Raw genomic sequence first — 17041 nt, 5'->3', positions numbered from 1 at the left:
ATTGAAAAAATATAAATCCTGAAATATCATATAAATAAATATTGAAAATCACCAGAAACCGTTAACATTAATCCCTGAAGGTTTTATTGAATGTACAGTCAGAACCATTTTAGTCTTGTTACAGTGGGGTATGCTATAATGAACGGATCCTACTACGAATATTCCTATAACGAACGGTTTTACCTATAAAATTGAGAATGCTATAACGAACGCAACTCCTACAACGAACGCGGATGAATACGGGACTATTTCGCCTGGCGCATGAATATTGTTGTACCGCGACCCACAACAAGAGCGTCAGGCGCCATCTTTGTCTCATTGTGTAGCCAGTGCACCACTGTTATTGTTGAAATTTCGTCTTTTGATGTGGAAATTCGCGTTATTTGTATAACTATTTTGTTATACAAGTATACAATTGTAACAATGAGTCGTCCAAAGCGAGTGAGAAAGCTAATAACCCTTGAAACTAAGAAAGAAATTATAAAGAAACGTGAGAATGGAAGAAGCATTGCGAAACTTAGTGATGAATATGGGATGGCTAAATCGACTATATGTACGATTTTGAAGAATAAAGAGGAGTTAAAAACTGTGCAAGTGGCTAAGGGAATCTTTAGACTTAGCAAAGCAAGGTGTAATGTGATTGAAGAGATGGAAAATTTACTCTTAGTGTGGATAAAGGAGAAAGAAATGGCAGGTGGTAACATTAGTGAAGCTATAATTTGTGAGAAGGCTAAACAATTGTTTGAGGACCTTAAAGCCAAGACTCCCAGTGGAAGTGATAGTGATGTGCCAGTGTTTAGGGGTACCTGCATGCTGAATAACACTAAGGTAAGATAAAGTACCGTATTTTTTACATTTTCCACAGAATTTTTTCAGTGTTAAGTGGTTGTATTTGGGGGCCTGGAACAGATTAATCCTATAACGAACGAATGCTATAACGAACGAGGTTCTGGAACCAATTACGTTCGTTATAGCATACCCCACTGTACTTGTTTCATGAGGACATGACTCATTTAGTTTTCATTACAAATTTCTTGAATCTGATGTTTGTTGAATGATGAATTTACTTTTAATTACAGTACTGCAAATATTACTTCTGTAAATCTGTCTGTCTTCAGCAGAGACAACTTAGTACAGTATGTACTAAATGAATTAATATGGAATCTCAGTGCCATTCCAGGCATAATATTTACCAGTATCTGTAATACTTAGTTTATCAATGATTGTCAAGAGATAGTTTACTGAATGTGTTGGTGAAAAGAGGCTACCCTCTGGCACATTCTTGTGATAAGGCCGAGACAGGTCTGTATTCACTGTTCCTGAAATAAAAAAGTAAAACAATTACATAGTTATTTTAGGACTGTAGTTCTTTTAATTAAAGAAAATAGTAATTCTGGGTAATGCAATGCACTGGTAAGATATTTTGCAGTGGTCCACAGCATAACAAATTTATATGCTCAACAAAGTTGTTGAACATTTCTGGATGAAAATTCCAACACATATATACTGTAATACATAGCACACCAACAGTACAGTATTGAAAATTAATGTTTCTAAGAATTGTTAACTTCCAAAATCTGTGTTCCATCACACTCACTATTATACTGCCAATTTTGAGCATGAATTTCTTGGGTTAATAATGACTTACTGTACACTATCACAGCCCATGCCATTGCTTAGTCATTGTTCCTGTCTGCTATTTGTAATATACAGTGTACCTACTGTATTTATATAAAGTGACATTATAATGACATCCAAAAGGCTCAGAGTACTAGTGCTTGATGTAGTGTTGATAAGCTTTTGTAAATATAGTTTTAACAATGTTACAGTGAAAGTGTACCAAATTCTTGGCCAATTTTCTGTGAAAAGGCCAAACTCATCATCAAAAAACACAAAAAAGTGTGACTTTTCAACTCGATGGCATCCATTTCTTCAAATCAATTGGTGAGAAATTCCCTTTTAAAGATATATTCAGATCAAATTTGTGGCCCATGTTTCTAAAAGCTGTAAGAATACAAAATCCACTTTGTTCGGTCCAAGGATTACAGATTTTTTATATTGTACTGCATACATACAGAGCTGTTCTGTTATAGATGTCATTATTCTCTAAATTAAACGTTTTGAAGTCAATAATATATACTGTACAAATACAAGTATCCTTTGCTATACGAATGCTCGTTTTATGAAAATTCACATTTATGAATTTCTTAAATTACCACCTCTTTTTCAGTGAACAAAAGCTTCCCCTGTTTATATGAACTTTGATCCAAGGAAAATTCAAAACTTGCCCTAGGCCTCTCCCTACCAGGCTGAGGTGTGAACTCTGTTATGGTTATTTTTCAACTTGTAATTTTGGTTAGATATAAAAAACTTTCTTCAATTTTTTTTTCTTTTTACTCGGGTACAATCCTACATACAAAATGTGAAAAAAAAAATCATCTTTTCTAAAGCATAAAAGGGAATAAACATTTCTTCATGTGCCAGCGAGAGTTAGCAGACTGAGTAGGGGAGTTATGGTTATTTTCAACACGTAAATTCAGATGGATAAACTTGACTTTTTTTCTTTTTCTTTTTTTTTTTACTCAGTTACATGCATGCACAATCTTACATACATAATGTGCCAAAATTTTTAAATAAATAACTATCATAAGGTCAAAAACATAAAGAGAATAAACATTTCTTTGTGTGCAGGAGGGGAAAACAGAGTGTAGCACCTCTGTTGCTAAGGGTCAGCCGAGGCAGCATCCCAGCTGGGCTGCATTGCTGTGGCAAAGCATAAGGCCATGCAGTCAGTTTCTCTGTAAATGGAAGTTATGTTAAACTTTAATTTACCTTTTCCTTAATGGTTTTAGCTACAGTACATAATTTTGTCTAGAGAATTTTATAAACGTTTTAAATGTGTTAGGTAGTAAATTACAGGACAGTAATTGTATACTATTTATCATAAGTTAGATAAGTTCTTTTCTTTTATCCTCTTCACCACTGATTGGCTCGTTAGCCGCTTGGTCAATCGGTCATGTCTCTGTCACGCACTGTTGGCAAGTACTAGTCATGCACTGGCTCTCTGTTACACACTGTTGGCAGGTACTGGGCATGCACCGGCTCCTGAATGTACTTGAACCTGCTCCAGTGTTGGTCAAGTCTGGTCTTGAAAGAACTCGCACTCGGTGCCGACACAACACTTTCTGGTAGATTGTTCCAAGAGTTCACAACTCTAACTCCGAAAAAGTTTGCCCTCACAGTTTTCTGGACTTGCGGCTTCTTCAATCTTGAGCTGTGACCCCTTGTGGGGCGAGTGTCTGCCAGCTCCAAGTAAAGACACTCGACTGAGTAGTGCCCCTTGAGATGCTTATACACCTCAATTAGGTCACCCCTTGCCCGACTGTATTATAAGCTATACAAGTTCAAGCGCTCCAATCTCTCAGGGTAGTTGAGGTGCCGATTTAATGTTTTTTGGGTATGATATTGAAGTTTCTTGTCATTGGGGTACCGAACCCTATTTTTCCCCACATGATAAGAAAATTCACTTTACGAATGTTCTTTCAGGAACCTAACTCATTCATATAGTGAGGGATACCTGTACAGTACAGTATACAGATTCTCAAAAATATCTAACAATACAATTCAATACTGTATTTAGGATTATTAAAAAACAGTGCCATGAAAAAATATATTTGGAGGAGAGACAAATAGAAGATGCATATGTACCGTAAATAAAAAATCACACGTTATCTATTGGAGGTTAGTATGACAGATGAGATTTTCTTTGCTTGTTGCCGGCACTTTGGGGAAGTATTCATCGGCTGGTTGAGTGGATTTTTTTTTTTCTTAATTTTTTTAATTGTTTTGGCAGGGAAAGGAATCCTTGGATGTGTTGTTTAATCTCCACATTGTTCCTCATATAAAATCTTTCATTTTCTAGAGAATACTGGAGAAAACCAGAGTAATGTACCTGGAGAAAACCTGTGATGTTGGATAGGGTCACACTGAATAAGACCTTTCACATCTGATCCAGGGATTTAACCCAGGATGTACCACCAAATTAAAAAAAATATTTACATTGCACTCTGACTCTGAATGTAGCAAAAAGTTTATCATATGCAGATAATAAAAAATTAAATAAGTAGAAGCATTCAAAGAACTTACCTGGATGGAGAGCCACACAGATAACTTTCCTCTTTCCTCTACCCAGTTCTATACTGAGGTTTTTAGTGGCCATGTTGAGGGCAGATTTTGACATTCTGTAGCTGTACCATCCTCCCAACTCATTATCTGGAGGTAATTAAGTTCAATATAACTTCTTCACAAGATAACACTATCATATCTGTGATGCCAATTCAAATATCTGTACAGTATTGAACTCTTCAAAATATTCCCGCTTGAAACACATAAACTACAGGGTGTTGTCAAGTGACCTGTGATACCTCAAGCAAAACACCCCCACCAACATTTTAATATAATGATAATGATATTGCTTAGTGAAGACAATACCTGATTCAAATGAAATATAAACTCAACATTATTTCTGTTCTTGAGATTAATTACTTTAGGAGAAATATCTGAGGTTCTTTGGATCTTATCAAGAATTAAAGCTGAATTGTGATAATCTGAAGGCTGCATCTCTTATTGTGAATACTTCTGGTATTTATTTTTATACACACTTCACTCTGTAGTCCTCTACCTGGCATAAACCCAAATTGCATTTCATTTATGTCCACACACTCCCTTATCAATGTCTCAATCACTCTTTCTACAACTTTCATAACTGGATCTAGCAGTTTCAGGCCCCTGTAGTTCCAGCATTTGAGAGCTTCACCTTTACCCATACAGGGTATAATAAGTAGTATTCACAATCACACTATTTCTCTAGTCATATGGAACAGTACATTTCCATCATGATTCTATTAGTCAATTTGGTTCTACTACCCCTCGGCTGCCTCTATCCCATTTGTACTCCTCATTCAGTAATCAGTTGTAGTATTTTCTCCAGGTATCCCTGATTTCCTCGTTATCAACAACCATGTTACCGTGGTAATTTCTCACACACAGCTCACCAACAACATCCTTGTTTCTATCCACTATTTACCTGATTATCCTGAAAATTTCTCTTGCATCTGCACTGTTCAACAAGTCAGTGAATATGTCCCATTTGTGTTTCTTTGCCTTGCAAACCTCTCTTCTGGCCCCGTTATATTATTCGCAAAACGATATTCACTTATTGAATGGTTTTCAAGTAACCTAACTCATTCGTATAGTGAGGATACCTGTATGACAAAATGTCAGAACCCCCATAGTTTCCTGGTTACAGCACTTGAAAAATGTCATGTTAATATTGGTGAGAGTGGAGTGAAACGGCCATAGAAGTGTGTTTAAATTTATGCACATAATACTACACAGTGAGATACATTTACATTATTACAGTAAATGTTCAAAATCCCTCCTCTCTCTCATCCAATATATTGCCCCAGCACATGCTCCAGTGTTACCAGGAATACTTCCAATCCTTTCACAATTGTTACAAACTCATGGCCACAATTCATCTCATGTTTGGATCTGTTGCATAAATTAAGTTCTTTGAGTGAAATTTTCCTTTATAATTGTCTCAATACACCCTGTAATTATAAATAATTTAGAGAATCACCTCAGTACAAGTATATATTTACACACACTCTCTCTTTTACAGTAGAGAGTATATACTGATCCTTCAGACAATGAAACCTGCTCAAGAGTATGTCAAGTCCCTGCACAAGGACAGGCTCTTCAGGGGGTGTGCTATTGGAATTATCAAGTCACTTATCTCCTACTTTCAGCTATAAAATAAGATTTCACACTTCCCTCATGTTTATGCACAGTTCTTGAAATCCTTTTACATGTAATTCTCTTTATATAATGTTCTAGCCATTGTAATGAAGAATGGAATACAGTATAAACAAAAGTGGAACAGTATAGAACTAAAAGATCCACTATCAATCTCACGCTACCCTCACCAATGAAGTGTGGAATACTGTACATGCATAAAGTCTTCTTAAAGTTAAAAACAATTTAATTTCACCACTACTCCTTTTGAGTGACAAAGTGAATTGAAACTTCCAAACTGCTTAAATACTGTACTTCACAGTGACAAATGTGTCACCATGAACAACTAACCCCTTATTGATCCAACTCTTGCCGACATGTTGACGAGAACTGCAGCATGGTGTTGCTTGGGATCATCTGTCTGGTGGCCAATAGTCCCTGCACCAGCCATCAGGTGTTGACTGAAGTGTTTTGCCATCATCAGTGGCCCAAGGGTGTTAACAGCTAATGTCTCTTCCAATCCCTATTAAAGCAGTGGAGCATAAAAAAAAATTATTTACAATAATTGTATGTTTCGCATTCAAATTTTATTAAAACACATATAAAGTACAGTACTTGCCTTCAATGTAACATCCTTTAAACGAGTTTCACCTCTTCCTGTTGGACTTAGGATACCACTACAGTTGATAAGTAGTTCAAGTCTGCTGGCATGAACATTGTGTACATGCTGAGCCGCACGCTGTATGGCTGCCTCATCTGTGACATCCAGCTGTACAACATCCACTAGGTCAGGATATTGTCCCTATAAAATCACAAAAAGTTTTCTTATAAAGCTCAGAAGTAACCAAAATTCTTAAGTGTAAACACAATCACCTCCCTTCCAACACTTTGAAAATTAAGCTTTTTAGTCTGGACATCATGGAGACAAAAGTCAACAGCCTGATATTTGATTGAATAAAACGCAATAAACTTACAAATGTTTTGCATATACAGTGGGAATCAGGAAGCTGCAGTGTTAATAAGTACTGTACTGATCAGTAATCCATTGCCAACAGTGGGTTTACCTTCCACAGTTTTGAGGATACATGTTCTATATATATATATTGTACAGGGGTCTCTGTTTATCGTCATACTGTACTTGTCTTCCTGAAAAGTGCGACAAAACCAATCAATGTTTCCCATAAGAAATACTGTATTGTAAATCGGAAGTGTAGGTCCCATGGAAAAAAATATTCACCAGACAAAATAATGCGATTGATCTTTTCTAAAAACTAAGTAATGCTACCTCTTTCATTAACAATATTGAAAATTAGTGATTCCAACTATTGCTAACAGATTAATAGCACTGCTATTCCAAGCACTGGATACTGTACTGTCAGTAAGGAAAAAATCTAGGTCTCCTGATAGAATAATTGCTCCAGCAGTGAATAAAGTAAATCAATTATAGGAATTATAAGTTGTATCTTCAAATGCTAAAATAAGAAAATACTTCTTCAACTTTATAAGTCTCTCTTATATCCTCATCTGGAGACCATATCTCTAGAAAGACATAGCATCCCTAAAAAAAGGTGCAACAGAGTGTCATGCAGGAAAAATTTAAGGAAATTATTTCACACAGGGACCTGTGGAACAGTCTATCAGCACAAGCCATAAAAGCGTGAACAGTACTGGGATTCTAAATAACTGGACAAGACTATCAAGAGCAATGGAGGATCTTACACAGGCCATTGGCTTCCTCCTATTATGGCCACCTCTAGGTGGGGTAGCCATTACATAAAGGTATGTGATTTGTGGCCAGCAGCTTTATAATAATCATTCGTTTTAAGTATTCCTAGTTGTGCTTTATTACATTTACAGCCAATTTATGTGATGCAGTATATAGTACAGAACTGAGTTTGAGTGAAGCATTAATAAATGTGTTAGCATATTTACTGCAGTTTTCAAGATTTGAATTACATGGTAGTGATTATGATACACTACAAAACGTACTTTGAAAAAAGTTAAATATAAAGCATTACTGAGCAGTAATATATTTAGTCCTTCAGTACAACAATAGCCTGTCAGGTCGTGCACAACCTTGTAAACACATACTGTACTGGAATTTCTTTCATTCAAGTGGAAAATATCTAAAAGGATACTTTACACTGTACATAGTAGTGTACAGTGGTCCCTCGGTTAACGAGTTACCTTCCATAAGATTCTTAACTTCGGTTAACGAGCAATCCCTCGATTAACGAGTTTCTTACAAGCCAACCTGAACATGATTTCGCTTGCATTTGGCGGTCCACCAGCTGTAGTATTAGTCCGCCAATACAGTAATCGGTTCTAGGGCTTAAATTCCTTACCATTTTAGCAAATATCAAGAAGTTTATACTATTCAATAATTTTAAAAGTTTAATATTAAATTTTTTACTCATTTTAACAATTATTGAACATAATTGAAGGTAATGAAACTAGTTTTATGCGTGCCATCCAGCCTCTCAACACACCATACAGGCGTCAGTCTTTGTATCTTTTCAGTGGAGGTAAAATCTTGCATGAGACTCTCTTCAACTAAATGCTTTTTTTTCTGTTTTTGCAAGCAAATTATTGGTCATTTTGAAATTTATTTTACATATTGACAATATATAATGCAGTGCAGTGTTGATTTAAAGAAAATAATCTTGAATTGCACCAAGAGAACTAAAATTTTATGGGTGAAATGGCGCCATGGGGTGACTTCTCTTCCACCCCAATGCCTTCTCTTCTCCCTTCTCCACCCCCATTCTAATTCCCATTATCATCATCCAGGAGCCTTCTACATACACACCTCAAAGTAAGTGTACTTTTCTACCTTTTTTGTTGAATTTAGGCAATTTTCGGTGAGCTGGAACCAATTACCCAAAAACCCTTTGAAACAATGGTTTCGGTTAACGAGTTTTTCGGTTAACGAGCAACCTTGTAGAACAGATTGTGCTCGTTAACCGAGGGACCACTGTATTTACTTGAGATATACTGTACAGTGGGGTATGCTATAACAAATCTAATTGGTTCTAGAACCTCGTTCGTTATAGCATTCGTTCGTCATAGGATTACTTTGTTCCAGGCCCCCCAAATACAACCACTTAACACTGAAAAATTTCTGTGGAAATTGTAAAAAATACAGTACTTTATCTTACCTTAGTGTTGTTCAGCATGCAGGACAGGAGGCAGAGGAGGAGGGGGGAGGAGAGAATTATGGAGAAGAGGTGGAAGGAGAGGAGTCATCCTTCCTAGCCCTCTTTGGTGACTGTCTTACAGGCACTTTGTCTGTTTATTTATAATTTCTTTCTTAGTTTCAAGGGTTATTAGCTTTCTCACTCGCTTTTGACGATTCATTGTTACAATTGTACACTTGTATAACAAAATGGTTATAAAAATAACACAAATTTCCACATCAAAAGACGAAATTTCAACAAGTTCAGTGGTGCACTGACTACACAATGAACCAATATGGCGCCTGACGCTCTTGTTGTGAGCCGCGGTACAACAATATTCATGCGCCAGACGAAATAGTCCCGTATTCATCCGCGTTCGTTGTAGTTGTGTTCGTTATAGCATTCTCAATTTTATAGGTAAAACCGTTCATTATAGAATATTCGTAGTAGAATCCGTTCGTTATAGCATACCCCACTGTACTGTATTATATTATATACTGTAGATGAAATACATTGTTATTATTAATTTCACATCTTAGTAATTCCATTTTAAAAGTATCTGCTTCACTGTATGAAAAAAATGTTGGTTGTCAATTTGTCACCCCCAAACCCTGAACAGGGCTACACATAGAGAAAGGGGGGTTCATATGCTTCTGGGTTTCCAGTCGGTCTTTTGTTGGGCACAGGAAAGGAATTGGTAATAAAGAAAACATCCATTTGGAATATAAGAGACTTTTATGGTTTATTTTGTATTTATTTTTATTTCAACATCAATGTGAATGATTAATGAGTTTCATTGAGTTTAACCATACTTCTGGTTTAATATTAGCAAACTGAGAGAAAGATTGATTAACTAACCTGAAGATTCTTCAGGGATTCTGCACTGGAGGGGTTTCTGCAACAAGCAACTACAGTAGTACCTGGAATAGATGGCTAAAAGTTATGAAAAAATATGGTCTCTAAAATATATCTAAGCTATCCCTATAAATACTTAAATTTTGTTCAGTTAATAATTTTTTCTATAAACATGTTTATATAATAAAGGAGAATTACTGTATTATACAGCAATTGAAATTGGAGATCGAGAGGTCTGTAAATTCACCCACACTATCATTCTTCACACACGCTTATTCCCTCTGCTCCATCCATTCTAGATTCCATGTTGTGTTCTAATTTCACTTAAATGGTCCAGTTTTACTTATCTATTCTTAAAATTCATATAACACCTCAAAAAATACTTTTTTTCACCACAAAAAGGATAATTTTTATCAGTTGCTTGCAGCTCTTTCTTCAGAGAGACATGTTTGCATTTTTTCATATTCTAGGTAGGCCACTTTTCTTTCACACACTAATGCCTCTGAATGAAGACATTATCCTAAGGTCATCATTATCTGTCTGCTAGAGTGGTTCAGTATTGCTACCTGTTTAAGTCCCTTTAACCTTCAGTCTCCCCCTCCCCCCCAAGAAAGGCTAAAAACAGTTGCTTTAGCCATATCTCTATCATTTAAGTAATCCTCAAAACTTATCCTTTCATCTCTAACTGAAGTTAATGCTTCTCAATCCAACAACACTACATATACTGTTTAGCTAATACTTAACATTCCCCTTTGTATCAAGTCAATTCCTATACTCTTAGTCTATTAATTATGTCCACTGTCCAATAGGGTGAAAGCAGTCTTCTCAATGTCATCTTTTATTCTTAACTTAATTCTATTCCTAAACTTACAACTGTAAAATGTAATAGGGGATGCATTACTACAGTTAAATTTACCAATACCGGTACTGTAGTCATCTTGCAGCCATTGTATATCGAGCCTTAATTTTAGAACTACAGTACGCAACATGTACTGTACTATACTGTACGTGCACGACCATGTCAGACCCCACACCTCGGTGAACCAGGGAACGGCAAAATTGTAGACCAATGCCTCGACTTGCTCCCTGAATAAGTGCTGTCGGCATTGTTTTCACATCTATATCAGTCTTTATTTTTTTTACTTCTAGTCATACGTAGACAATGTAGGTCCTTGAATTCAGTTTCTGATCTGCAACTTAGCTGTGTCTGAAAAGATAAGTTTTTTACTGTTAGTCAGTTCCTTTAATCAGCGGGTTAAGGTAAGTGGACTTGTACCAGACCTTTCAAGTTGCACAGTATTTCTAACTTAATGCTCTTGATGGCTTATTTATTATACAGCACAGTACTAGGGAAACTATTTTAGTAGCTGGCGGACACTCACCCCACAAGGGGTCACAGTTCAAGGTTGAAGAAGTCACAAGCCCAGAAAACTGTGAGGGGTAACTTTTTCGGAGTGAGAGTTGTGAACGCTTGGGCCTTGGGACAATATGCTAGAGAGTGTTGTGATGGCACCGAGTGTGAGCTCTTTCAAGACCAGATTTGATAAGCACTGGAGCAGGTTCAGATACATTCAGGAGCCAGTGCATGCCCAGTACTTGCCAACAGTGCGTTAGAGAGACGTGATCGATCGCCCAAGCGGCTACGGCTAACGAGCCGATCAGTGGTGAAGAGGATAAAAGTAAGTATAAGTATCAGTTTGTAAGTACTGTACATGCACTGAAATGTAAATTATGAATGATCAGTGGCAAATATAATAAAAGTAAAATAAATATTAAGCTTGGCTGGCATGGATTACTTTGCCATACAGAAATCTTAGAAATTTTATCTTTGTAATAAATAGTTTAAACAATTCTAAGACACTTTTCTTCTATGACGTTTCCCTCACAAATGACCTGACCTAGCCTAACCTAACCTCCAAACCAGGGGGCGGACCCCCCAGCATATATAAGACGTTTGCGAGGGAAACGTCATAGAGAAAAGTGTCTTAGAATGGTCGAAACTACCAATAGTAAAGTTAAAATTCCTAATGTTCCCATGTTATCTATAAGTAAAGTAATACTCTTTTGTTACTTTCATCGGGTAAGAAAGTATTATCATTTATGGTGAACTGCTCTTCAATTGGTAGCTAGTTCAGGAGAGCAGCAGATCTTTAAAATTACCAATATTTTTGTGGGGGTTTAGATTCGTTTTAGTTACACAACAGAACTAAATCTTTCTATTTATATATAGAGAGAGAAAAACAAATATTTTTTTACGTTTCTGTCGAATTTTTTTTATATTTTTCGAGTGCAGTATTTTAACCAATGAGCCCACAATATTGGTTGTTCAAAGTGGACAGGACTTTCATGTAGAGGGAAAATGTGGGGGTAAAATACATAAAAGAACACCAAGTAAACCTTTGAAAATCTCACCTAACCTTTCCTAGCTTGTAAAAAGTCTCTCCTCATCTGAATACCGAAAACATCGCCACCATCACATACTAAACACCGAAAACACGAACAAGGTAAGCTTTTTATAGGTTAGGATTGGTTGCTAAGGTTTGATTGGTGTTGTTTATAGTATTTTATCCCATAATTTTGCTCAATTTCAAAGCCCTGCCCACTTTGACCAACCAATATTGTTGGTAAGTGGGGGATCATATCTCCATAATGGCTCATTTGTGATGGGAACAAAGGCCAGATTCATTAGAAACAATACAAAAACGCTAGGAAAAATTATGGTTAATATGCAGGACTTCATAGCCGCTTCCCCTATTCTGAGTAAGTTTGCCCATGGCAGGTCTTATGTTATGCTAGGTTATGCGAGTTAAGGTTAGGTTTGGTTAGGTTAGGTTAGGTTAGGTTAGGTTAGGTTAGGTTGAAATTATGGTTTTCCAATTTTTTTTTATGTGTTTTGAACGACTTACAAATACTGTACTGTAATTTTGGTATTATTGCGTTTACACACCGTTCATTCCTACCACTAATCTATTATCATATTCGAATAAGATGTCTAATTATAAGATAATTTTCATCTATTACATTACCGGCGGAAATGTATAATAACGGAGATACCATATCCAAAATTTTCTCTATTTTCTTCCATTAATCTTCCTCCATTATCACCTGCCTCACCTCCAACACTGCGTTTTTGTTTTTGCAACCAATTAAAATGATTTGGGGTTTAATTCGCTGTATATTTGGCCCAATCAAATTTGAGTTTTATTTTGGGTCTCATATTTCGAAATTCAAGTTCAGTTCCGACCAAGGAAGTCTGCAATGGGTGTCACTTGAATTATATGGAGCTGATTGCGAGTTTTGGGGAAAAAAACGTGAACTATAGCATTTTTTTCGATCGCATGGTGTTCTTCCAACCTCAGTAAAGTGTACTAAGAGCTAGACTGAATGTAAATATCTCAAAGACCAACATATGTGGTGTTGTGTAAGAATCTCAGAATCCAAGGAGAACAAGACCCAGGCCTATAAGGTAAGAAATAGGTGATTCCATTATATGGTGAGTCAATTAGGTTAGGTTAGGTTAGGTTTTTGTTTTTCTAGTGTTTTTTTTTTTGGTGTATTTTGCCATGATTTTATTTTCGGAAAACGTCCAACGAAAAAAATTCGATAAAAAACCCGGGCTAATTTCCGCCAGAAATGGTCATATTCAGTCTAAACACACACAAATATACTAGAAAAATATATTTTTTTACTTTCTAACAGAGAACGATGTGACAGTGCAAATTTACAGCAATTTTATCCGATTACTTACCTTTTTTTCTGATTAAGTAACTTTTTTCACTATATACAGCACAGTGTCTACCCTACACTAGGCTGGGTTTCTCAGTGTGTATCTTGACATTAAACAAGTGTCTCCGGATAGTAATGTTCTATTGAGCCTGTGTGATATAACAGAAGATTAATTAACGTACACCGAAAGTGATAATTACTTTTAAATGATGATTGTACCTGAGATAAAACTAATATTTGCGTAAACTTTAAGTTAAATCACATCTACAAAACTGTATTGGTAATTTTATTATTTTTAGAAATAAGTTTTATATATATATTACTAGGTTTGTCCTTACTTATATAATAAAAACGTAGATTTCCTTCATTTTAATGTTGGCCAAAAGTTTACCTCTTTACTTTGGTGAAAAAACTGTGTATGCACATTTATTTAAAGGCATATATTTACCAGCAACGATAGTATAGTTCATCTAGAATTTTTTTTAGTTATCTTTTGCAGAGAAAACGGGAATTTTTTAAGGTAAACTCTTGAATACTGTGATAATCCCTCTATTTACGGACTATCTACGCATTACAAGTTAACGCATTGAGGGTGGTCGCGTTAACGATGCATGTGGTGAAGCGGGTTAATTGGCATTTTTCAAGCAATATATCAGAGCAAATCTATACTGGTAGTGATTGTAGATCCGTCGAAAGGGTCCTAACACTGGGACGTCCCTCGAGCCTGGGTTTTACCAAGGATTTCTGCATGAGTATAATAAGTAACTACCTTTTCCGGTAATTTTTCGTTATTCATTCACCACCCTTTTTCACATTAAATTTTTTTTCTCTAGTTTTCTTGCTGTTTTAGATGAGTCTGACAATTATCTTGGGGCAAATCACTTGTTTTTCGTTAGGTCAGGTCAGGTCAGGTTAGGTTAGGTTAGGTTAGGTTAGGTTAGGTTTTCTTTCATCTAAAGCAACAAGCAAACCTCACCTAACCTCACCTTACCTAACCTAACCTAACTAAAAAAAGTGATTTGCCCCAAATATAAATGTCAGATTCATCTAAAACAGCAAGAAAACTAAAAAAAAAAATAATTTATATATATTTTCCTTTTCGCCACTTGTCAGCTCACATTCACCTGCCCTGTATGCCCAGATGGTGGTCAAGCTCACAACTGCCCTGCATGCCCAGCCGGAGGTCAAGCTCGCACCTGCCTTGTATGCCTTGTCATGTCACGCTCACTTCCCCTGTCATGTTCGTCACCCATATTGGAGTCTTCCAGGACACATCTTTCCAGTTGCAGCCGACACAACACAGGTGAAGGAGTGCTATTTGTTAAGGTAAATACTGAACATTTAACTGTTGTGTACTTAACGACTCTTGTCTGTCACACGAAGTAATTTATCATGCGTTAATACTTTATGCATGGTGTTTTATCATGTGTTAATCCTTTGTATATGGTAATTTATTATAGGTCAATAATTTATGTATGGTAAGTTATCGTGCGTTTATCTATGGTGATTTTCCATACGTTAATCCTTTATTTATGGTGATTCGTTAAAAATTCGTATTGAATACGAATCTTGGTGCTGTATATCACCAACAAACTCTCTTGTTCCTTTATTGGCACTACAACAAGTAAAGTGATTGAGGGAGTAACATTTATTTGTCATATTTAACTTGTGAAGCAGTATTTTAATTCAGGGTAATGTCCCTGGCCTGTGCTTGTTATACGTATTAATAAAGACGTGTACTGAAATTATAACTGGTTGTCCACCCTCAGATACGAACCTACATGTTAATATATTGAGAGGTTATTGTTTGTTCTTGTTCTCGAGACTCGAACATAAGGGAATACTTTAGAGCAGCGGTTCTTAACCAGGGGGTGGCACGCCCCCCTAAGGGGGCCTGAGTAATTTCCATGGGGGCGCGAACCCTGAGCAAAAAATAAGGAATGGCCTTAACAGGTGTGTGTATGACCTTATTTGGATTTTCGTAGGGGGGGTGGAGGGGTTCTCGTTCCCCACAGATACTTCAAAATGTCGTAAATGATAACTACGTCAATCAAAATGTAAAATTCCACTAAAAGTGACTGAATTAAGTTAGTAATAATGTCGTTAAGTGTACGATAATTTGATGAAGAAACGATAATTTTGAGGCTCCAGTACGATAATTCACATTTGAAAAATTGTCAACACTGACTGAGACGATTTCCAGTGCCAGTCGCCCGCGACGTCCGTTCGTGACAACTTTCTACCTCTCACACTCACGCATTTCTTTCTTCAATTGAGCTATGATGTAGGGTAGACTGTTTATGAACGAAACAATAATGATAATTACTTATATCAATTGAAAAGAATGCTAATTGTTTCGTTTTAATAACGAGAATGAAATTTGCCAACTCAAAATCACGCGTTGTCTTCTTTGAGTGATGTTTATGGCCATGTGGTGGTGGTGGTGGTTTATGATCATGGTTTTAAAATTTTATATGAAGGAAGGAGGGGGGCGTGGAGATGAGGACCAACTGCTATAGGGGGCGCGACCCTAAAAAGGTTAAGAACCACTGCTTTAGAGGGTCTTGGCTGATGGTTATGGGGCATTATGGTTCGGGGCTGTGACATTGGCCGAATTGGCAGGACGTGCAAGTGTTCAAAATGCGGCAGAGAACTGACATTGAAGAAGAAATATGTGTTTCAGTGCAACAACCGATAAACTTAAAATTACACAATGCCGTTTTAAGAAAGTTGCTTTCATTTGTACCATATATAAAAGTTAAGTTCTTTCTGCTTAATATGCCGGGGGGCCTGGGACAGTTAGGTAAAGTTAGGTTTGGTTGATTAGGTCAGGTTCATTTTATGTTCCGTGCATTGTCATTTTCATTTTCGTGTTTAAAGAGTATCGTGCAAATAATATCTCCAAACATTTTGGAGCAATTCCAGAAAGTCGTTCTGGTGTTAACCGTCTTCTCCACCATTACCCATTTCAGTTACAGTTTTTAAAAAAAAAATTTAATTTTATGTATTTAACACTTCCACACAAAAGGTTTAATAATTCACACCAGCAGTGCAACTCTTGTTTCATTAATTTATGTATGTTATTTTATTAAGTACAGTAGTACAGTGAAGTCGGATGTGTATGTTACCCACAAGGTTGCACTGTACTTCACACACACCAAATCAAACTGTGGATGAACTGGATGAAACTTAATCCCTTAAAGCAGGGGTGGGCAATTATTTTTGATGGAGGGCCACTTCATGAATGGTGGCACACTTCGCGGGCCACCCACTTAATGTAGATGCAAATGTATTATATTAACACAAAGTAAAGCCTTGTATTTGTAAATACAAATGCAGTGGCGGGCCACAAAAATAATTTGGCGGGCCAAATGTGGCCCGCGGGCCGTACTTTGTCCACCCCTGCCTTAAAGTTATGTTCAGTATGCACAGAATGATAAGATAAGAGTGAAAGAGAAAGTGTACGTTTGTGTATGAGAGAAAGACTT

General features: G+C 36.5%; 1 protein-coding gene across 4 annotated transcripts; it reads right to left on the bottom strand.

Moving 5' to 3' along the window:
* Positions 1-989: 989 nt before the first annotated feature.
* LOC121873216 (C-factor-like) lies at positions 990-13771 on the bottom strand. Of its 4 annotated transcripts, none has more exons than XM_042376571.1 (7): positions 13754-13771; positions 10862-11034; positions 9831-9892; positions 6416-6598; positions 6148-6319; positions 4147-4272; positions 990-1319 (listed from the first exon to the last, which is right to left on the bottom strand). In XM_042376571.1, the coding sequence occupies exons 2-7, from the start codon at positions 10932-10934 to the stop codon at positions 1153-1155; spliced, it is 783 nt and encodes a 260-aa protein (XP_042232505.1). In that variant the 5' UTR covers positions 10935-11034; positions 13754-13771; the 3' UTR covers positions 990-1152. The 4 variants fall into 4 exon arrangements, with proteins under 4 accessions (XP_042232505.1, XP_042232503.1, XP_042232504.1 ...); XM_042376569.1 differs by lacking the exon at positions 13754-13771 and adding an exon at positions 13576-13745; XM_042376570.1 differs by lacking the exon at positions 13754-13771 and adding an exon at positions 13579-13745 and having other exon boundaries at positions 10862-11036.
* Positions 13772-17041: the final 3270 nt, after the last annotated feature.

The sequence above is a fragment of the Homarus americanus genome, unplaced genomic scaffold (assembly GCF_018991925.1).
Source record: "Homarus americanus isolate GMGI-L3 unplaced genomic scaffold, GMGI_Hamer_2.0 scaffold32929, whole genome shotgun sequence".
NCBI classification, from domain to species: Eukaryota; Metazoa; Arthropoda; class Malacostraca; order Decapoda; family Nephropidae; genus Homarus; species Homarus americanus.
Note: the sequence above shows the minus strand (reverse complement) of the source record. Positions and strands in the feature narration are given on the sequence as shown.

Excerpts from the sequence above, each read along its gene's own strand:
- LOC121873216 (XM_042376571.1), bottom strand. The coding sequence starts at position 10,934 with ATGCCGACAGCACTTATTCAGGGAGCAAGTCGAGGCATTGGTCTACAA. Across the intron at positions 6,599-9,830 it reads AATCCCTGAAGAATCTTCAG|GGACAATATCCTGACCTAGT; the intron begins GTTAGTTAATCA and ends GTGATTTTATAG. Across the intron at positions 4,273-6,147 it reads AAGAGTTGGATCAATAAGGG|ATAATGAGTTGGGAGGATGG; the intron begins GTTAGTTGTTCA and ends AATTACCTCCAG.